Source organism: Notothenia rossii, assembly GCF_949606895.1.
Source record: "Notothenia rossii genome assembly, chromosome: 3".
NCBI classification, from domain to species: domain Eukaryota; kingdom Metazoa; phylum Chordata; class Actinopteri; order Perciformes; family Nototheniidae; genus Notothenia; species Notothenia rossii.
In genome coordinates this window covers 64,431,019-64,453,797 of record NC_136901.1, presented here as the reverse complement: position 1 = coordinate 64,453,797, position 22,779 = coordinate 64,431,019, and the positions used below count along the sequence as shown (strand labels likewise).

The following is a 22,779-nucleotide window of genomic DNA, read 5'->3' as shown; positions in this document are numbered from 1 at the left end:
GACTACAGTACAAACCCCGTGATTAATCTTCAAGCTCTGGGATTGGATGTTGGAGTGGTGGTGCGCCAAAGTTACGCCGAGCACCAAGCTCTTTGAAATGGAACGAAACCACGGCAGACTATTCAAAACTGGACTCAAACGCCCCCCCAGAACTACACATGCTGGCTATTGTGTTTCGCAATATGTTTTCTATGGCACGTCTCTACTGGGAATTGTAGTTTTAAAAGACGTTTTCGTTTTTCCCAAAATTAGAAGTTGACAGTATTAAACTGTGTACAGCCCTGGAGGTTTAGGTGATAGGAAACACATTGGTGTGTACAAATTTAAAACATGTAATTACTAAATGGGTGAAAATCGCTTGTATCCATAATGGGCAGCATTAATATCCACATGACAGCTCCAACAAGTCCTCAATCTAATACAACCAAATAGGTCGATTGTTTTCCTTGTTTTCCCACCCATTAATACGACCCAGAGCAGCGTTTTCAATCAACGGGTGCGTCAGCCTGCATACCTTTACGACCCACGGGCGCGTTTTAAATCAACGGAAGGCGGCGTAATGACGTACAACGTCCTTGACAACTTCTATTAACAACCATCGTTTTTCAGATACGTACACTCTTCAAAAATCACGGCTGTCTGTCGTAGAACAAAACGTGATCCGTCTCTTAAATTTGTGTCGACCACAGACCTTATTTCGAGCTATTTTCCCAAATCCTATGGAGGAATCTCATTGGCTCTGAGGCGAGGGAACCGGAAGTGGTAAAATGCTAACTCACCGGGGTTTTGGACTCGTCACTGCATCACTGACAACATCCATTTATTTCCCAGACAAGCTAATAAACGTGAGTTGTCAGATATGAAAAGTATATTCATTTTGGGATATGTATTATGTTGTTTTATTTTGTCGTCTAGTACAGTGACTAAGATTACTATGTTTACCTAGGAATAATGATAGCAAAGCTAAATTAGCCAAAAGTAGAATCAGCTAACGTTAACGTGAGCATGGAAGTTATGTGATCCATCGGTTCATGCGGTTGATCCAAATGTTATCACACGTCACATTCTTTATAACTATATTAAATACAATGTATCTATTAAGTGAAGAGTGACCAGGGGTGTAATACTGCCGGAACACCGCTCCGGCACCTAAAACGGGGATGGTTGTTAGCATCTGGTGCTAGCTAGCTATGATAACGGATAGGCTAAGAAGCTAATGTACCTAATGTAATGTTTACACAGTTAACTTTAGTCTAAGTTATCTCAGTGGGTCGGAAACAGTTTGGTCACCATATATGGAAATACATATTTCCAAGGCACACTTTTATATTATTGTAATGTTCCACAATAGCAGTCGGAAATTCAAGTTCTTAGGTTCAATAGCTCCTTTGGTAGCATACAAATACAGGTTCATAGGTCACAGGTTGCAGGTCGCAGGTTCAACGTCACACAGCACCCTAAAAAAAATCGAATTAATCTAAAACATCGATGAAATCATTACAATTCATACTATTGGACATACAACAAATGCATAAAGAAAAAAAACAGTAAATAGTTAAATATGCACAAAGATAAATAAAAAAAAAAGTATTATTCTTATCATTTTTTTAAATTATTGAAATGTATACAGTTAAGTTTCATATGGGTGTTGACAGATATATCCATAGATTTAGTTAATTTTGCCCTCAAAGTGCACAAGATTGATGCATTTAACTTCCCGGGGGCCTCCGGACCCCCCTAGAGGACATGAGGTCCACCCCCACTTAAAACATATTCACATGGATAGGATACTAAATAAATGTGCACACTTTTTATATAGTAACCTTTGTACCTCAGCAGGAGGGAGTTAGTTTATAAAGGTCCTTCACTGATCACTTAACTATCACGCAGCTGTGTCCAGCATTTACTGTAAGAATCACACATTTATTCAATAATGCAGACTTAATAAATGACCATTCTTTGTTGATTCTGGCTGGAGTGTTAATTGACAGTAGTTACATAAGCTTCAAAACGAGCCACAACTGCACGTGCAGAACTTATAGAATTAGCAATACACCCCTGGTAATGATGATTTTAGTATTATTTTCTGTGATGATGGAGCATCAACTTTTGGATCAACCAGATATTGACAGATTAGGGTTGTGCATAACAGTCACTTTAAACATGTGACTGACTCTGTATAACATTGTTTTCCTTACTCTTGTGATTTTTGTTCATCCTATCTAAAAGATAGAAAAACATGAGTTCATTGTTTTAACAAGATTTTTTTTTTTTTATAATAAAATACATGAATCCTGTAAACATTTGTAGTATAGTATTCTTATTTTTGGTATTCCCTGACATTATCTGTGTTTCTGTTACAGATGCCTACTCAAAAAGTGTGCCAGACATGCAGGCAAAGCATAGGAGTAGCAAGTAAAAAATGCAAACAATGTGGTGGCATCCAACCCTACAAAGAGAAACTCTCCAAGCAAAAAGAAAATGTTGCACAGGAGTGGAAGGCCACGCAAAAGAAAAACCACAGTGTCAACAAAGTGCATGACTCAACACATTTACTGGTAAGCTTTTTTCTCTTGCAGATGTCAGTTATCATAAAAAAGTGTGTAAATAATCCCTGATCTTAATCTTTTTATACAAATTGTTGAATTACTTAATTGATTTATACTTTCCAACAGTCGCCCTCATTTACTTTTTAAAAATAATCCTAATTTCTGAATTAAGTTTATGTGAGAAGTACAGACTAGTGCACGATTACTGCACTTCATCTAATGTGTTAAGCAAAATTGTTGTCACCGTTGTATTTAAATCTGTAAAGGCATAACACATTTTTTCAAACTGATGTTAGATAGTGTTTGTACTTGCAGGCACCCAGTTTTAGTAAAACATTATTTCTTAACCAGAAGTAACATAGTTCAGGCCAGTGGTAATTCCTAGAATCAGAGCTTCAATGTACATTTTTTTCTAATTATATCTTACAAAAAAACCTGTATTTTGGTGTTTTATATTTTATTTTGGAACTTCATGGTATGGAAAACACCTACGGTAATTATGTGACTATGGTTTCCAAAAGTAAAATAAATGAAATATCATATACATTTTTGAATAAATGGTAAAACCAAGAATGTCACAGAATCAAGACTAGCCCATATTAATATAGTGCTTGAAAGACAATCAAGACCTGGAAAGAGTTAGTATTAATAAAGAGGCCCTTAAAAGCACTTTCATTAAGCTTACCAGAGTCTCTGACTTTGAGCCGTGTTCGACCAGTCATTTCAAAATTCCCCTGTAACACCAGCTTTACATCTGAAGTGCTGTTAATGCAGAACTTTGAACCTGAAATGATATAGGTTATAGCTTGCTGACATGTTTCAAAGCTAAATGTAGCTTATTCAGATATCTGAATGTGAGAGTTAAATGGACCCATATCAGGGATGCCAGAAACTGACCATGATCAAAATTGGACAGCCCTGGCGAATATTAATCGACTATTCGCCGCCGAATTGAAACTAAGCCAGGAAAAAAAAGAAAAACATAAATAATAATAAAAATATATATAAATAAAATCGAATTTTAAAAATAATTTTAGATTATGGAGACTGTAACGAATATTCGAAAAAATAGAATAATCGCTGGCATCTCTAACCCATATAAAAATAACCATGCCCATGTAAAAAAACCTCAGTGAACCCGAGCTCGATAAACTTCTTTTTTTTTTTACAGTTCTTTTTTAGGGGCTCCCCTAAAAGGGGTCTAAAATCACACCTGGTTAATTGTGGGGTGCCTTCTTCAATGTGCACACGTATAACATCAGTGCATTTTTCACTTATGCAAAATAAATGGAGTTATAATGGCTTTAGGTGTGTGAAAATGTTTAGAGCTGTTGTGTACATAATATTTCTTGTTTTTTTGTGTCCATTGTGTTCCAGCTCCACAAATGGAAAATGTTAGATCGGCGTCCCATCCTCCTTCTTGCCAAGAGAGGCACAAATGGTTTTGCGGCCGATTGCATCTGTCCATGGCAAATCGAGACAGAAGATGGTAACAATGCACTTGTTACCATAAAGAGGATTTACGAAAGCCTTATTAATGGTAAAGTATACAAATCTGCATGCTATATTTCAGCAATTTATCTGTTAACATTTTTTGTAAATTAGTTGCTCAGTTATCTGGTTTTAAATGTAAAAAAATGTGAATCACTGTTTACCAAGTAGTAAAAATATGTCGTTATGTCTTGTTTTGTCAGTTAAAGGGCACATGTCATGCTTTTCTGGTTATTACCCGTCCCCTTGTGTGTTATGAAGCTTTTCCTGCATGTAAACGGTCTGCAGAGTCACAAACCCTCAAAGTACACCCTGTAGCGAGTAAAACTCTAACACAGAGAATACCTGTCTATGCTGCCCCAAAACTCCTCGTTGGAGATTTCTCTTTTTCCATTTTTTCACCCTTATCTTTTCTCAGCCGAGGCTCCGTGGATCTCCTCACGCACACACGCACTCACACTCACAGCCTGGCTGTGAGTGTGTGTGTGTGTTTGTGTGCTCAGGCTGAGTTCCTCGCTGTCTCGCAGACCCCACGCAACAACCAGGAAACAACACCAGTAATCCAGCTCACACTGTCTGCTCCTCGAGTCTCAAAGGGCGGAGCAGCGAGCCCCCCAACGTCCCACCAACACAGCACCCAGACCCCCATGCAGCATTCTCATCTGTTTGTCCTTACTGGTGTCATTTCCTGGTTGCTAACAAACGCCATTGTAACACATAATCACCGATGTTCCGCTGTTTCATTTTTAGCTGTAATTACTCAGATTATAAATGTATATGGCGGATTATACTTGGTCATTTATTCACCATGTGTCTACTTTTTTTTCTTCTCAATAGTGACTTTGGCAGTTGAACCTGAGGGCCCTTCAACCACACAGGCAGAAATGGCCACAGACCCAGGATCAGACTTGTCTGTACCTCTTACCACCGAGACTGACACTGAGTTCAATCTCTTTCTCACTCCTGTGTCCTCCGGGCTGACTCCTGCTCTCTCCTCCGGCCTGACTGCTGCTCTCTCCTCCGGGCTGACTCCTGCTCTCTCCTCCGGCCTGACTCCTGCTCTCTCCTCCGGCCTGACTCTTGCTCTCTCCTCCGGGCTGACTCCTGCTCTCTCCTCCGGGCTGACTCCTGCTCTCTCCTCCGGGCTCCTGCTCTCTTCTCCGGGCTCCTGCTCTCTCCTCCGGCCTGACTCCTGCGCTCTCCTCCGGGCTGACTCCTGCTCTCTCCTCCGGGCTGACTCCTGCTCTTTCCTCCGGGCTGACTCCTGCTCTCTCCTCCGGGCTCCTGCTCTCTCCTCCGGCCTGACTCCTGCTCTCTCCTCCGGGCTACTGCTCTCTCCTCCGGGCTGACTCCTGCTCTCTCCTCCGGGCTCCTGCTCTCTCCTCCGGGCTGACTCCTGCTCTCTCCTCCGGGCTGACTCCTGCTCTCTCCTCCGGGCTGACTCCTGCTCTCTCCTCCGGGCTGACTCCTGCTCTCTCCTCCGGGCTCCTGCTCTCTCCTCCGGGCTGACTCCTGCTCTCTCCTCCGGGCTGACTCCTGCTCTCTCCTCCGGGCTGACTCCTGCTCTCTCCTCCGGGCTCCTGCTCTCTCCTCCGGGCTGACTCCTGCTCTCTCCTCCGGGCTGACTCCTGCTCTCTCCTCCGGGCTGACTCCTGCTCTCTCCTCCGGGCTGACTCCTGCTCTCTCCTCCGGCCTGACTCCTGCTCTCTCCTCCGGGCTCCTGCTCTCTCCTCCGGGCTGACTCCTGCTCTCTCCTGCGGGCTGACTCCTGCTCTCTCCTCCGGGCTGACTCCTGCTCTCTCCTCCGGGCTGACTCCTGCTCTCTCCTCCGGGCTGACTCCTGCTCTCTCCTCCGGGCTGACTCCTGCTCTCTCCTCCGGGCTGACTCCTGCTCTCTCCTCCGGCCTGACTCCTGCTCTCTCCTCAGTGTCTTCCTCACAGAAAAGAAGACCAACGAGGAATAAAGTGGCAATTAATGGTATGTGCGGATTAGTAATTATCTTATTTACATCGACTGAAACTGTGTTTGATTTTGCACATTGAATTAGTTAAAGAGAGAGAAAACAATCATCGGTACAATTAGAATACACCACCTTTTGTTTTGTTTAAGACTTTGCAGTATCAAAAGTCTCAGTGCCATTTTGAACAGTTTAATTGAGCACAATGTGATGTTAGGCAATGTTTAGGAGGTTATTGCTGAACTTCAACTTATTACCATCTTTTAATTCCTTGCAGAATGTCCCATTCATCAAGGGTCAGACACTTTCCCCTACAAAAAACTACTGAGGGAACGAATCAGGGAGGTTTGTTAAGAAAATATTTAAAAATAAATAAACAATGACAATAATGTTTCCGTGGAACAAAGTCTTATCTTATTGGATTTTCGTATACTTTGTTTAAAAGGAGTGTTTCAGTCTTAAGCATGACTGCTAATGTAAATATTGAAATTACAGTAACAATAATGTATTATTAATTTAAGGTTGAGGTACTTGTGTAATGCTTCATGTCGCATTAATGCATCATGTCCAGCCATTTATTTGTATATTACATTTTTTCTTGTAATCCTTTGTAGGTGAATTCCTATTCTTGGCAGTAAAAATATATTTTTAAATAATAATAGTATTCCAAAATATTAAACTGATGGGGAAAATGCTATTGACTATGTTACAGTCCTTCATATGTTTGAGTTAATCGTACCTACTATTATTTCAAATCATCATTTGATTTCACTGGACTTTTTGTATTTACATGTATAACATTTGAAAAAAATGAAGTTTACCTAAAATCTGTGTTTCTTTACTCAGGGCCATACCGAGGTATTGGTGCAGTGGCAGTCTTGCTCTGGATGGTATGTATCTAATCTGAAGTTTCCTTCAGTGTAGCTGATGGGTCTGGCAGAACAGGGGCCACAAAGTAGTCTTACCAACCAACTTCATCAACCCTGAGATCACTAACTTAAACATTTTGGGTTCCTCAGCAGTAAATTCAATTTAGTTGATCACATACTTTTTGCTGTGTTTCTGTTTTACAGTGGGGCGAAGTGGAACAATTCCTGGGAACCAAAGGAAAACTTTCCCAGTTAAATATGGCTGACTTTTTTTTTTTCTACTTTGGAGTAATAAAATACATATAAAAAAAACATCTATGTAAGTGTTGTGCCTATTTGTGTTCTTATGTTATCAGTGAGCTGAAGCCAAGACAAATACAAATATATGTTATAAGTGTATCCATACAAACTCATTCTCTAAAACTGTCATGATTGGTCTGTTGTGAATGACACCCATGAGGAAAAAGGTCCTATACATTATATCACATCGGCAGGGCTGTGATGTGATGAGGCCCTCGCGAGCGTTGACGGGGGGGTGGTGTGTAAACCCTGGACACACCAAGCCGATTACAGCTAGTGGAGCCTCGCAGCAGAAACTGTGGCGCGCTCAATTGCGCCGCATTTGCGCATCAGATGAGGCTCCCTCCACAAGATGAGGGCGAGAGGCAGACGCAGTCTGTGTGATCGGCGTGTATGGAGGGGCGCGCCTGCACATCGGCATACCACAGACTGGTGCATACATTGTACAGGCGGCAATTTGAAATGGAACGCAGCCCACACACGGCAGACAAACCCAAACACTTTTGGAACACGCCACCTCCAGATACATTAACATGCACTCCCCTAACTTTCCCCTAATCTGACATTGTATTTCATTCCATAACATATAAATATACTGTTCACCCATGTGAAACACACACACTGAAACCAAAATCATTTACAAACATGTAAAAATCTCTCATATGCGATGGAACCTTCTGAAGCAATGGAAACAGGAGTCAGAGAGACACGAGGAGAGCAGGAAATTTGATGGCAAACTGATGGTTTATTCACAAGACATGTTGTGTGCCACGAATTGACACAAAAGATGCCAAACCAATTCTGAAGATCTCTACCCCAGACCCATATTTAGCTAGTTCTGAGAGAAGAATCAACATTGTGCATAACAAGATAAAACCAACACCTCTATCAGCTGACGCCAATAGGCAGGAACAGGGAGACAAAACACTGAGAGCACAGCAGCCAAGGCTACAGGTGCCTGTGCTCAGTCAGGATAAGACCTGGGGGGTATACCATGAAACTGGTTCAACCTAACCTGGCTATGTTTGAGTTAGCCGGTTGGCCTAATCCAAAACATACGCCCTCTCGCTAAACGGCACTACGACACGTGTTATCAAGTGGATCGCTCAAGCCAGCCATGTCCTATCTAGTTAGGTGCGCGTTCACATAAAAGGGGTAGTATTTGGAGCATCATTCAACCAATCACAAACAGGGAGAGCGCAGCGCGTCATACTTCCTGAATGAAAAGTCAACTATATAATTAGACAAATATGAAGACGTTAAACTTTAAACATCCATGACTCAAACACTTTAACTAGGATAAAAGCCACAAAGCTGCACCTGCAAGGTGAATACAGCTGGTACAAGAAAAAGTGTTTGAATGCGTATCAACAGGTTTATGATATGCCCCTAAGACACGATCTGACTTTAATTACATTTGACTCGAGTGTTTCGTAATGTGTTGCTTAAAATAATACTTCTGCATACAGTATGTGACACTGTAAGATTTGCACGGCCAGATACGGCTCAGCTGACTCAGATAAGGAAATATATGATACATTATGATGTGATGCCGCGGACTGTACTGTTACTTTGATCCAGTTACTTATGTTGTGGCAGATATTTAATTAAGCTTTCTTAACGCTAATGTTATAATAGTCAGATTGCTCTGAAGATGGGAGGTGATATTCTATCAATGTTCACGTTCACACGTGAACACGTTTGGTTCTATGCAAACTCAGTAATATCCATTGCGATACAGTTATAAGGCCTTCACAAGAGACTGTCAGTGGAGATTAAAGGGGATCAGGAGCTCACGTCTTCTCAGAGTCCTTGGTATCTGGCTTGATGATTCTCTCACATTTCTAAACTTCATGTCAATAACCTGCTTAAAAAGCTGAGGGTTAGGCTAGGTTTCTTCTACAGGAACAAGTCCTGTTTCTCTGCTTGAGGCCAGGAAAAGGCTAGTCACTCTGACCTTTTGACCTGTGCTGGACTATGGTGATCTGATCTATATGAATGCACCTGCCAATTGCCTGGTCAAGTTAGATGCTGCGTATCACAGTGCACTGAGATTTGTGACAAACTGTAAAGCATTAACCCATCACTGTACCCTGTATGCAAGGGCTGGTTTGCTTTCACTAACTGTACGGAGGCTCACTCACTGGTACATTTTTATATACAAAGCCATGTTAGGGAAACTTCCATCTTATATCTGCTCCCTGATCTCACGGAAAATTGTAAGTGGCTACTGCCTGAGATCAAATGCTGTGGTTTTATTAAATGTGCCAACTACTAGGACTGTCTTAGGGAAGACAGCTTTTAGATGCGCAGCTCCTCTGTCTTGGAATAGTCTGCAAATTAAATGGAAACTGAGAAATCTGGGGCCACTAAATGTTTTTAAAGCTCGGTTGGATGCTACTCAATCGGAAGCTATTGGTACCTGTTTATGTGGATAGTTATGTAAATGATGCTGTATGATGTCCTTTTGTTGTTCTGTTTATGTTTTTATGTTTCATGTGGAACCTACTTGAGCAGGTCTCCCTTGAAAAAGAGATCAATGATCTCAATGGGATACACCTGGATAAATAAAGGTTTGAAATGAAATGAAATGAGTTATCATCATCATGTTCTCTCTGCTGCTGCTGCTGCTGCTGGCAGCTGGAAGTGAGTCAACACTTATTATACTGCTGTTTAACAGGATAATCTGTCATATAACTTTTTTTTGTATTTATACAGGTGTGAAGTTTGAACAGTTGACACAGCCAGCCAGCCTCTGTGACTGTGCAGCCAGGTCAACGTCTGACCATCACCTGTCAGGTCTCTTATTCTGTTAGTTAATAATAATAATACAATTCAATAACGCGCTTTATCCACTAGGTGCCCGTCTATCAGCTGTGCACCGTTATGGTGTAAATACTGCCTATCTACCAATTGGATCAAATATAAAAGTCAGCCGAATTACTGTTGATATTGCAAGGAGACGTATTGTGTGAAAATAAATCTAAGATGTTGTTAAATGGCTGATATATTTGTGATCCACGTCACGTTTTCAGTTTTGGCGGCAGTTCTTCCTGTTTGTATAGAAGTCTTCTCATCAGGGCTCTATAAATAGAGAACTAAGGCAGATATGTAATATGTAATGCAGCCGAACCGTGTATTACAATGCCTTTATGTGATTAGCTCCAAAGAGAAAAAGCAAGCAAACTCGGAATAAAGTATTATTTAATTTTTTTAAAATGTTTTCGGATTTCACATCGCATAAACACCATTTCCCAACGTGCATTGCGGCTAAAACATGAATCAACGAGCTGAGGATCTGGGTTATGGCTAGAAAGGATCCTTCTTGTGTAAAACTCTCGCGAGAGTTCGGCTGAATGTCACGTGGCTGAATGTTTACGTTTGGCAGGCAGCCTTTCAGTTAGGATCGTTAATATCAGTTGGCCACAGCAAGTGATGGTGAGAAGCTAAACTATCTATTAATTATGTCAATGACAGGGAGTGTGATTGTTGAAAAGCGGTCTTGCTGGTGTTCAAAGAAGAATGACAACACTGTAGATCACCAACACTATGGTTTATTTTTTATTCACAGGCAAGTCAACGTTGTCGCAGTAAAAGTCCCAAGATAGCTCCTGGTGCAATAAAATGTTCCCTTGCAGTGTTTTACTATTATGTCTGATGTTTCTCTATTAATATTGCTGCTGCATTAATGTGTATGTTGCATCATGTTATTGCTGTAGATGTGTTTCCGAGCCGCTCCGATTACAACGAGAGTTACAACGAGAACGTGACGTCATATTTACACTAGACGGATCCTTTCTAGCCATAACCGAGGATCTTGCCTACGTCTGTTTCCGGTATTGTTTTTGACGGATGTATTTTGTTATACACACATTTCTTCACATTTAAATTAAAACGTACATTAAAGTTTTTCGTGAGGCTTTCTAAAATGTTTTAAAATATAACTACGGTTCGAGTTGAAGAGTTTATAAATTAACATGAACCGAAGCTGTTGCCTGGTAACGCAATCGTGCAACGTCACGTCCGTTAATTCCACATCCACACACATCGATTTAATAAATGAATGTAGCCTTTGTATCTGCTAAAAGAGGTGCCGACCAGCTGGGGCAACAAGAAAATTGGTGAAATCGAGTGTGACTATTACAAATTAAATCATTATTATATTAACATTGATAATAATAACAACCGACCGTCGGGGTAGCATTTGCTTGGCATTTCCGGGTATATCTCCACTGGTTGGGCCACGTTAACAATACTGTGTAATTGTCACGTTTGAAAGGACGAAATCGTGACAGCTTCACGTCTCCCATCATGGTAAATCGTCACATGTTCACATCTTGCCGTGATACTGGGTTGTGCTGACCATGTAGATGCCTTTATGACAACAGTGTACCAATCTTCTGATGGCTACTTCCAGCAGGATAACTCACCGTGTCACAAAGCTCAAATATTCTCCAACTGGTTTCTTGAACATGACAATGAATTGTACTCAAATGTCACAGTCCACAGTCATCAGATCCAAATCCTACAGTGCAACATTGGGATGTGGTGAACCAGAGATTTGCGTCATGGATGTGCAGCCGACAAAATCTGCAGGAACTGCGTGATGCGATCAGGTCAATATTGAGCAAAATCTCTGAGGAATGCTTCCAGTACCTTGTTTAATCTATGCCATGAAGACTTAATGCAGTTCTGAAAGCAGATGGGGGTCCCATCCTAGCAGATGGGGGACCCATCCTAGCAAGGTGTACCTAATTAAGTGGCTCGTGAGTGTATTACTTAGCTCAATTTTTATTGTTAGTGTGTGTCTGTAGGAGTAAAGTCTAGACACATTCTTTGGATGTAAGCATTGGCTAATTAAACCGATCATGATTAAATGACATGATGATAATAAGGCTCTCAGGCCTCTCTGAAGAACCAGCACCTTACCGTGGTAGAGAGGTTTGTGTGCCCTGATGAACCTGGGGGCTGTGTTGTCTGGAACCTTGTGTTCCTGGTAGGGTCTCCCATGGCAAATTGGTCTCAGGCAAGGGGCCAGACTAAGATTGGTTCAAAAGACCTCATGAAAGACGACACACGAAGTGAGGATACCCGGCCCGGAGGAAGCCCGGGGTCCCCTTCTGGAGCCAGGCCCAGAAGGAGGACTCGTCGGCGAGCGTCTGGTGGCCGGGCTTGCCACGGAGCCCGGCCGGGCTCAGCCCGAAAAGGCGACGTGGGCAACACCTCCGCTTCTCCGTCCCGCGGGCCCACCACCTACGGGAAACAGCGATGGGGTCGGGTGCGCTGCCAGAAGGGTGGCAGTGAAGGCAGAGGGTCTCGACGGACCAGACCCGGGCGACAGAAGCTGGCTTTGGGGACGTGGAACGTCACCTCTCTGGGGGGGAAGGAGTCGGAGCTTGTGCGGGAGGTGGAGCGTTACCAGTTGGATCTGGTTGGGCTCACCTCTACGCACAGCGTCGGCTCTGGAACCTTACTTCTGGATAGGGGTTGGACTCTATTCTTCTCCGGAGTTGCTCAAGGTGTGAGGCGCCGGGCGGGTGTGGGGATACTCACAAGTCCCCGGTTGGGTGCTTCGTTGTTGGAGTCTACCCCAGTGGACGAGAGGGTTGCCTCCCTACGCCTGCGGGTTATGGGGGGGAAAACTCTGACTGTTGTGTGTGCTTATGCACCCAACAGCAGTTCAGAGTATACGGCCTTCTTGGAGACCCTGGAAAGAGTCCTGTATGGGGCTCCTGAAGGGGACTCTTTAATCTTGCTGGGAGACTTCAACGCACATGTGGGCAATGATGGAGACACTTGGAGGGGAGTGATTGGGAGGAACGGCCCCCCTGATCTGAACCGGAGTGGTGGTTTGTTACTGGACTTCTGTGCTAGTCATGGATTGGCCATAACAAACACCATGTTCGAACATAAGGATGCTCATAAGTGTACGTGGTACCAGAGCACCCTAGGCAGAAGGTCCATGATCGATTTGGTTATCGTATCATCGGACCTGAGGCCGTATGTTTTGGACACTCGGGTAAAGAGAGGGGCGGAGTTGTCAACTGATCACCATCTGGTGGTGAGTTGGGTCGAGTGGCGGGGGAAGCCTCTGGATAGACCTGGTAAGCCCAAACGTGTAGTTCGGGTGAACTGGGAACGTCTGGAGGAGGCCCAAGTTCAGGAGGCCTTCAACTCACACCTCCGGCGGAGCTTTTCGGGCATTCCTGTGGAGGTTGGGGACATTGAACCAGAGTGGTCGGTGTTCAAAGCCTCTATTGCCGAAGCCGCGGCGGGGAGCTGTGGTCTCAAGGTCATAGGTGCCTCAAGGGGCGGTAACCCTCGAACCTCCTGGTGGACACCGGTGGTCAGGGAAGCCGTCCGACTGAAGAAGGAGGCCTTCAGGGATTTGTTATCCCGGGGGACTCCCGAGGCAGTTGCAAGGTACCGACAGGCCCGAAGGGCAGCAGCCTCAGCCGTGGCCGAGGCAAAGCAGCGGGTGTGGGAGAAGTTCGGAGAAGACATGGAAAAAGACTTTCGGGCGGCACCAAAGTTGTTCTGGAAAACTGTCCGACACCTCAGGAGGGGGAAGCAGGGAACCATCCAAGCTGTGTACAGTAAGGATGGGACGTTGTTGACCTCAACTGATGGAGTGTTAGGGCGTTGGAAGGAGCACTTTGAGGAACTCCTGAACCCGACAACTCCGCCCTCTATGTTAGAGGCAGAGCTGGAGTATGAAGGGGGATCGACACCAATCTCCCGGGGGGAGGTCACTGAGGTCGTCAAACAACTTCACAGTGGCAAAGCCCCGGGGGTGGATGAGATCCGCCCAGAAATGCTGAAGGCTCTGGGTGTTGAGGGACTGTCATGGTTGACACGTCTCATCAACGTTGCGTGGAAGTCGGAAACAGTACCGAAGGAGTGGCAGACCGGAGTGGTGGTTCCCCTTTAAAAAAAAGGGGGATCAGAGGGTGTGTGCCAATTACCGAGGCATCACACTACTCAGCCTCCCCGGGAAAGTTTACTCTAAGGTACTCGAAAGGAGGGTCAGGCCGATTGTCGAACCTCAGATTGAGGAGGAACAATGCGGATTCCGTCCTGGTCTTGGAACGACGGATCAGCTTTTTACTCTCGCAAGAATCCTGGAGGGTGCCTGGGAGTATGCTTATCCAGTCTACATGTGTTTTGTAGACTTGGAGAAGGCATATGACCGGGTTCCCAGGGAGTCACTGTGGGAGGTGCTGCGGGAGTATGAGGTGAGGGGGTCTCTACTCAGGGCCATCCAATCTCTGTACTCCCAAAGCGAGAGCTGTGTCCGGGTCCTCGGCAGTAAGTCGGACCCATTTCAGGTGAGGGTTGGCCTCCGCCAGGGCTGCGCTTTGTCACCAATCCTGTTTGTAATATACATGGATCGGATTTCGAGGCGTAGTCGTGGGGGAGGGGGTCTGCAGTTCGGTGGACTAAGGATTGCACCACTGCTTTTTGCAGATGATGTGGTTCTGATGGCTTCATCGGTCTGCGACCTTCAGCACTCACTGGATCGGTTCGCAACCGAGTGTGAAGCGGCTGGGATGAGGATCAGCACCTCCAAATCTGAGGCCATGGTTCTCAGCAGGAAACCGATGGACTGTCCACTCCAAGTAGGGAATGAGTCCTTACCCCAAGTGAAGGAGTTCAAGTATCTCGGGGTCTTGTTCTCGAGTGAGGGAACAATGGAGCGTGAGATGGGTCGGAGAATCAGAGCAGCGGGAGCGGTACTGCAGTCTCTTTACCGCACCGTTGTGACGAAAAGGGAGCTGAGCCAGAAGGCAAAGCTCTCTGTCTACCGGGCCATTTTTGTTCCTACCCTCACCTATGGTCATGAAGGATGGGTCATGACCGAAAGAACGAGATCGCGGGTACAAGCGGCCGAGATGGGTTTTCTCCGCAGGGTGGCTGGTGTCTCCCTTAGGGATAAGGTGAGAAGTTCGGTCATCCGGGAGGGACTCGGAGTTGAACCGCTCCTCCTTCGCGTCGAAAGGAGCCAGTTGAGGTGGTTCGGGCACCTAGTTAGGATGCCACCTGGGCGCCTCCCTAGGGAGGTGTTCCAGGCACGTCCAGCTGGGAAGAGACCAAGGGGTAGACCTAGAACCAGATGGAGGGATTATATCTCTTCTCTGGCCTGGGAGCGCCTTGGGATCCCCCAGTCAGAGCTGGTTGATGTGGCCAGGTAAAAGAAAGTTTGGGGCTCTCTGCTGGAACTGCTACCTCCGCGACCCGACCACGGATAAGCGGGAGAAGATGGATGGATGGATGGATGATAATAAGGGTGATCACTAAAACCTTATACCAGGGGTGGGGAACCTCCGGCCCTCGAGGTAACTCGGATCTGAAGGTGACTGATAACTGCTAATGGCATTTAGTTGAATACCAGACATAGTAAATGCAAAGCAGGATCATATATAAAAAAGGTAATAAACAAGCCATTCAATCGTAATACTCGTTTTAATACGTTGACAGCATACAACACAATACACTTGTTAAGTCCTGTTCGTTGTCCTGTTTGTTGTCCTCATCACCGTCCTGTTAGTTGTCCTCATCACCGTCCTCATCACCGTCCTGTTCGTTGTCCTCCTCATCGTCCTCATCACCGTCCTGTTCGTCGTCCTCATTACTGTCTTCAATGTCTTCCTCCATCATGAGAAAAGACGAGTCCGAGCCAATACAGCTGTAGGTGCTGGTGACTCTGCTCAGTTTCTGCTCCAGAAGATATTGATGGTGTAAAATACAGCAGTGCAGTCCCCTGTATCCCTCTTCTGTTATATCGCTTGGAGAAACTAAAATAAAAAGACAAAATGACAGTCTATGTAAGGCAACTTTTAATTAGCATTGATGTTGGTTCCATATAAGCAATTTTAATATTTAACTCCGAGGCTGTATATTAACTAAAACGATTTGTGATTCAGAAAAAATGCAATCATTACAGATGCTATTCAGTGATAGACATTTGACACTGGGAGGGGGCAGTGGCAAATGTTATAATTTGTTATTTGTGGAACATACTTTGGTTCCTGATGTCGTCTTTTGTCTGATGAAGGAGGTGGTCCAGTTTGTCCAGTGCCTGCCTCAGATTTTGAAAATGCTGGGTCATCTCCTTCACAATGATGACTTTCTCCTCTTCCATACGCCTGACCAGCATGACCTGGTCAAAAAGTCGCCTCTTTGTGCGCAGGTTCACCACTATAATGGAAAAAACACAAAATATAACAACCACAATGGTAAGGCTAATAAAACAAATAATATCAGTTTGTATTCAATCTTTTTAACTTAAATTGACCAAAACCTTAAAATCTGGTAAAAAAAAATTCAACCTTGCCGCTTGCTGAATTTTTTCAATTCTGTCTATGTTGACAGAATTACATTCAGTATGTCTTGAGATTCAACATTAGTATGCAGTTCAGGGTGGTCAGGAAGGGTTTTACTGTTTCCATATATGTGCCTGTCCCAGTGAGACTAGACTATTAAGACTTGATAGGGCAACATCATACAGACCTTTCAATATAATTATTTCAAAATGATTTGTTGTGATCATGATGATTTGTGACACCTATGTTGACAGCTCTGTGTTACATTGGTGATTGTATTCTAGTACTTCAACTGAATTTATGGAATATCTAGGGCAAACAAAAACAAGTTGTTTCTTACCATCTCCTTGCGCCTCCCAGGGCAGAATGACATCCTCAGACAGACCGCATGCTGCTTCTGTGTCAATTTTCTCTGAACAGGCATCAATGGTGTTGTACTGCAGTATCCTCTCTCTGAGTTTCTTCTTGAGCTCTGTCAGTCTTCTCCGTTTGCGTTGCCTTGTTTGGTTGCTGTCTGTAAAGTAAAACAAAATACAAATAAACTAATATTAATAATACAAACAACAACAACAAGAAACAAATATTGTTTCTAGATAACGTAATAATAAATACCATTTTGTCGATAGAGGTCGTGTTTCTTTCTTTCTTCGGAGGGAATAAATAATTGTTTCATCTATTTCTCTCTGGAGCTCCTCCTGGCTACTCTGGGCTCCATGTTTCTCTTGAAAACAGAAACAACAAGGTGTAATCATAAAACATGAAGCCAAATGTTTGGAAATATGGAACCAAATCTATACCACAGTGATCATATAACATACCAGTGGCTGCCCATTGCTTGACCTCCAACACCCACTGCTCCGTGTCCTCCAGGGAGATGTTCAGCTCTTGCTTGAGACTCTCAAGATTGTCCACTTCAGTTTGTGCTCTCTGTGTAGTCTGGTTAGAATGTTTAAAAGGAAAAAGTGAATATGCTTTCCAGTTGGTTGAGAAGGTTTTTTTTTTTACTGAATTCCTTTATGCACATTAACTTACCAGACAACAACATGAAATGCTAAACACCTTCTCTTCAAGGTTGGCAAGTATCACCTTAGTGTCCCTTTTTTTTCAAGATCAAGCAGGATTAACATTATTATTATTATTATCCAGAAATTCAGATGAATCAACCTATAGTGCTTTATTAAAAACAAACAGAACAGAGACTCTCTTGGCAGAACAGTGTGCCATGGCAGCACCATCATAATGAAATGATTGCAGAATACATTCAATTCAACAACATGTAGCTAAGGATGGTGTTAAATTACTACAACAAGAAACTCGGATGTTCTTAATATACATTTTGAAATGCAGCATGGACGTCTTACTTTGACAAATCTCTTTGAGAGTGTCTTGTGGAGATTCTCCACCTTCCTGTGGTTCCATTGCATAGCCAGCACGGTTATCATATCTGCTCTAGCTGTAAACACAAAAACATGAAAATTCATATGAGCTTTACAATGTGGCACTACTTAAAACTATTTGTTTTCCTCTACCAACCTGATTTGGTGATGTATTTTGTTGTCAGAGCTGCCCTTGAGAGGAAGCTGTTAACCTGTTCCACTTCCTCGCCGACAGTATTTCCAGAACCTTCCTGGCTTCTGCCACCCCACTTCACCTGCTCAGAATCATAAACAATGAGATCTAGATATTTAGTTCAATATTATAATTTATTGTACTGTACATCTTTAGTTAACATCAGTGTCAGGAGCAATTTCAGAAAGTTAAAATGTTCTGAGATTGAATTATGCTTTGAACTACAATGTCACAACTGCAGTTATTTGAAGGAATAATGAACAGAGGTTCATTCATTATTTCTACAGTGCGGATATATTTACTAAAATAAACATAATGGGTTTTGGAAGCCTATCCTTGTGACAGTTTGTTTTGTAACAATTTTGTCAACATTTCTAACTATTACAATTATTCCACAGGCTTGAATAGAATATACTACATGATATTCTTATGTGCACTACAATTTCTAAAACATTTGAATCTAGTGACACAAATGTTTAACTTGCATACTGTACCTCGCATTTGCCTGTGTGGGCCTTGGTGTGCATTACAGAGAGAAAAGGTTTCATCTCTGTAAGTGGTTGGAGCTCAGGCAACTTTGCTGCCATCTTCTCCAAATAAGGCCAGTACCTGTAATGACAAAATCAATTAGCTTTTCCAGTTGCATGATGGCATAATAGTAAAAAGATAAACCAGGTCCTTAAAATTACCAGTACAATCCTTGTAACCAACATCAGCATTTATCCAAATGAATGCTTTTTTTGCTTTACATCTACTGGATGTGCAATAATTAAATAGATAACACGTTTCCCACAAACACTTCCAATTTTGCAATAGTTCTAACTACCTGCAGGCAACATCCATACAAAAGAATGTTGCATTCGCAACTTCAGCCAGCTCCTTCTGCAGGAACATTGGGTAGGCATATATATCACCACGGTAGTGATTTAGGCCTTGTAGCAAGATGCCATGTCTGCACACAGCTATTTGCAGGCCTTCCTCATCCACCTTGGCCCTGGACTTGTGTGAGGTTTCTCTGCAAGCTGTGAATGTTGCCGGTCCACAAACATCACGACCACTTTTCTGAAATAGACACAATCTGTTACATTTAACCCTGTGCTAAAAAAAAAATAAAGGGTTAGGGGATTGAATAGATTCATACAATCGTCATCTGGCTCCTGATTTTGTCGACAAAGGCAGACACTTTACTGTCCTGGGCAATGAACAGTCCATCAAATAGAGACGGTTCATCTGTCCTGCGAAATTCGAGAAAGAAATTGTAAGCAACATTATCATACATACATAAGTTTGATTGTGTCCTCTATTTAATGTGGCCAATTTGCTTTTGCCATAACATTTTCATAAATGTGGAAAAGGTCTTTGTGAATTTGATCTGTAATTCTGTGTAAAGTCTTTTGTCACCATTATTTAACATTCGTGAAAAGTTTACTGACTTCTTGTAAAAAGGTACAAATAAAAGTAAATCCTTTATATTGATGGGCATGGAATAGGGCAGAGGAAGGCATAGAAAAAGGTTCCTGGGCAATTTAATACATTTTTCATGAAGCGATTATATCTAAAACTGGTTCTTAGCTCCAACATATCCAACTAACGTCAACCATTTAACATTTTAAAGTTGAGTTAACTTTACAGGCGTCATATACAATAATGTTTATGAATTGGATTTATATAATTATGTGTAATTTCAAACCAACTATTCTTTTCTGATGGTCTACAAACTTTAGAAAAAGAAATTGCAGAGTTGGGGAAAGTTAAACATTTCAGCAAAGACATTCAGCTTAGTCAATAAAACAACAACTAAAATGAGAATATGATTTCACTGACCCTCTGGACTTCTTGAAGCGATAATGCTTTCTATTGCCATCTACAGCAATAGCCAGCATGTCAGGTGTGCATGCTGGGCATTTAAAGGGCTCCACCAGGCACAGATCTTCTTGTCTGTAATTACAGAAGGCAAACTCCCGAAAGATTCTGTGGAAGGTATCGCTACAGATTCTGCCTGTCTGGAAACAAGAATGGTATTCATTTGGTTAATTAAAAGTTTGGTATTCAAAAATCTTGAAAACCACATTTTATTCTGACCCTTCCTGTGGAAAACGATCGATGTTCAACCATTTTTATAAATACTTGCTGGGATAATGCTGGGCTGGCCAATTTAATTTGCTCGAATGATGTGAACACATCAAACTTAAAAATAATTTTGCAGCTGTGACTGGCCAGTATTTGTATCCCAGCAAGTCACCTATGCTCGGGGACCATTTGGCGGAACAAATTGGACAGCACACAGAAGGCAGACGAACGTTGTATGGACCTGAGAAAAAATATAAAAGTGCAATTTGACAGCTATCTATGCAATGTAGGACAAAAGTATAATAGTAATCCTGTAATTCTGCTTGATCGTCTTCTGGTGGCAACAAACCATTGATAGTCACCAACACGGTCTGCTTTCCTGGGATGATGGTGAAATCTTGGCTTGGACCACAGAAGCAGATTTGGGATGGTGGAGGAATTGGAAGCAGACACACTGCAGCAAAGACAATTTCAGAGATTCATATGTATGTTAGGACATGTTAGGACATGTAGTCAATACAAATTGAGACATTTTAACAGTTAAAGCAAACTTCCGACATAGTGAAAATGATGCCGCTGTATATGTAGTGCACATTAGGAAACCATGGTAAGGGATATGTAATACATTATTTGAACCCACCTTGTTCACAGAGTCCATATTGGCCACTTTCATCCACAACCACTAAGGATGTGGGAGGAATAGGTCTGTAAAACCCATCAAACATGGCTTCCCTGTCAAGGAAGACATGTTTACCATGGATAATAGGGTCACATGCCGGACAAAGAAAGGGAGTTCCTGGTGGAACACAGTCCAAGCACCGGACCACAGCATCAGCAGTTTTGCATTGGAGACAGGAACGTGTAGTGACAATCTCTGCAGCCAATTTCAAATTAAGGAGCTCTGGCATTGCAGCTCTGAATTTTTGTTCACGTTTCAACTGTCTTTGGGTCCATGTTGATGCAGTGGGTGTTTCTTCTGATGATGCAGGGACAGTGAGAGAACCCAACAGGTTTCTCAGTGTCTGAAGAAGTTGATCTAAAATAACAAAATATAAAACAAATCATGGAATTTAGTTTAATTAAAAAAAGATATTCCATACATGGCTTTTCACTTTACAATGTATCATGAATAAAGCTATTACATACTACAAACAATTACCTACATTTCAAGTTGAAGGATAATTTAAGAATTCATTGTGCATACCAAGACTTGGGACCTGTAGAGGAATCTCATGTGTCTCCTCGACCTCTGGGGACTTCTGAGAGCTGGAAGGTTTAACTGCATAAAACAAAGTACGATGATATGGGAAACATTATTGAGGACCGACCAACGACATTAAAACTTAATGAAACACTAGAACTAGATTATATTTTACAGACCAGATCGATTCTTATTCCAATGTTGGGCTATAATTTTCCCATCCAGGTCCCTCTTCCTCCAGGAAACATTTGATCCTTGCGTTATTTTCTTTGGTATCTTCGGTATCTTCGGTTTCTTTGGTTTCTTTGGTATCTTAATATATAAATATATAAAAGAGATTATATATTTCCCTTAATTGTTGCACACACATCTTTGTAATGTGTGTGTCTTTTATCATTTGAGTAAATGTTATAATACATATTTGGATAATGTTGTACTTGCCTTATTTGCCAACTCATCTGAGAGGGCATTCCCTATCTCTAGCCATTCATTCAGTTGCTTGGATGCCATTTTTAAGTGAGGATAAAAAGGGCAACAACAAACAAAGGATGAACTGACATACAGGGAGGGAGAAAAACAAAACAAAAGACAAGAAAACGAGAGGGGTGAAAGAGAGTAGGAAGAGGAATATGGCTCTGAAAAGAACAGTTGATTTTTTTATGATATTAGGCTACTTCAAATAATTTCATTGATAGATGACCTGAAAAAAACTAAACAGATGAACTCAGATTAGCTGTGCTACAATGTAATTTAATTGTTGCTTCATAAATAAGCATTTGCCAAAATAAAACTACAGGCACCAAAATCAATCCAGTCCCAGGTAAATCAGTAATTACAAGGAAATATATTTCTCTTTTTAACTAGATGTGATGCTTTCACAAAACTTAAGTTGAATTAGCGAATGTTTAAAGTAGTAAAACAACTATGACCTGATGATATTCAAGTGTTGAACTTACCCTAACTATCATTAATGCAACATGTTAGGTGACATTTAGAAGAAAAAAAAAGTGTGTGCATTATGAAAAGCGCCATGTAAATGTCAACTATTATTATTATTATTATTAAAATGCCATTTCCTTTCGCATTGTTTACGGTCATATCATGTCCTGGTCTGGTTAGCTGAATATACATACTTTTGCCATTGTTATGTGTTATGTCACGTGCTACCAAGGGTTTTGTTTTTAGGCAAGATTTTAGCTCCTTTTGTGCGAAGGAGAAAACTCTCCCTCCAACTTGTTGTAGATTAACCTTCTTATATTATCGCGTTAGCGCATATAAGCTAAGTGCTAACCTTTACAGCCATGCTATTGCTAACAACAAGCATTCGCCTATACTGCCTATGCCACGGGCCAGCCCTAAAACGTAATACTGAAATATCGTGGTTAAACATGATTAGTAGAAAAACGACAGGATTAATTAAAAGCGTAAACAAATCAAATGAAATACAGA

The 22,779-nt window shown here is 42.4% G+C and overlaps 2 protein-coding genes across 4 annotated transcripts; one reads left to right on the top strand and one right to left on the bottom strand.

The window, feature by feature from the left end:
• The first annotated feature begins 704 nt into the window (after window positions 1-704).
• LOC307033263 (uncharacterized protein) lies at window positions 705-4,869 on the top strand. The gene is made up of 4 exons (XM_079671674.1): window positions 705-845; window positions 2,364-2,558; window positions 3,927-4,089; window positions 4,459-4,869. Exons 1-4 carry the CDS (start codon window positions 768-770, stop codon window positions 4,515-4,517), a joined length of 495 nt encoding a protein of 164 aa, XP_079527800.1. The 5' UTR covers window positions 705-767; the 3' UTR covers window positions 4,518-4,869.
• Window positions 4,870-16,876: 12,007 nt separating this feature from the next.
• LOC307030918 (uncharacterized protein) lies at window positions 16,877-21,645 on the bottom strand. 3 transcript variants are annotated; one of them, XM_079667557.1, is made up of 13 exons: window positions 21,510-21,645; window positions 21,334-21,408; window positions 20,770-21,165; window positions 20,479-20,583; window positions 19,884-20,062; window positions 19,201-19,294; window positions 18,886-19,121; window positions 18,554-18,668; window positions 18,024-18,141; window positions 17,852-17,943; window positions 17,309-17,426; window positions 17,103-17,211; window positions 16,877-17,004 (listed from the first exon to the last, which is right to left on the bottom strand). In XM_079667557.1, coding segments are annotated over exons 4-13 (1,065 nt in total). In that variant the 5' UTR covers window positions 20,482-20,583; window positions 20,770-21,165; window positions 21,334-21,408; window positions 21,510-21,645; the 3' UTR covers window positions 16,877-17,003. The 3 variants fall into 3 exon arrangements, with proteins under 3 accessions (XP_079523683.1, XP_079523684.1, XP_079523685.1); XM_079667558.1 differs by having other exon boundaries at window positions 21,334-21,631; XM_079667559.1 differs by lacking the exons at window positions 20,479-20,583; window positions 20,770-21,165; window positions 21,334-21,408; window positions 21,510-21,645 and having other exon boundaries at window positions 19,884-20,164.
• Window positions 21,646-22,779: the final 1,134 nt, after the last annotated feature.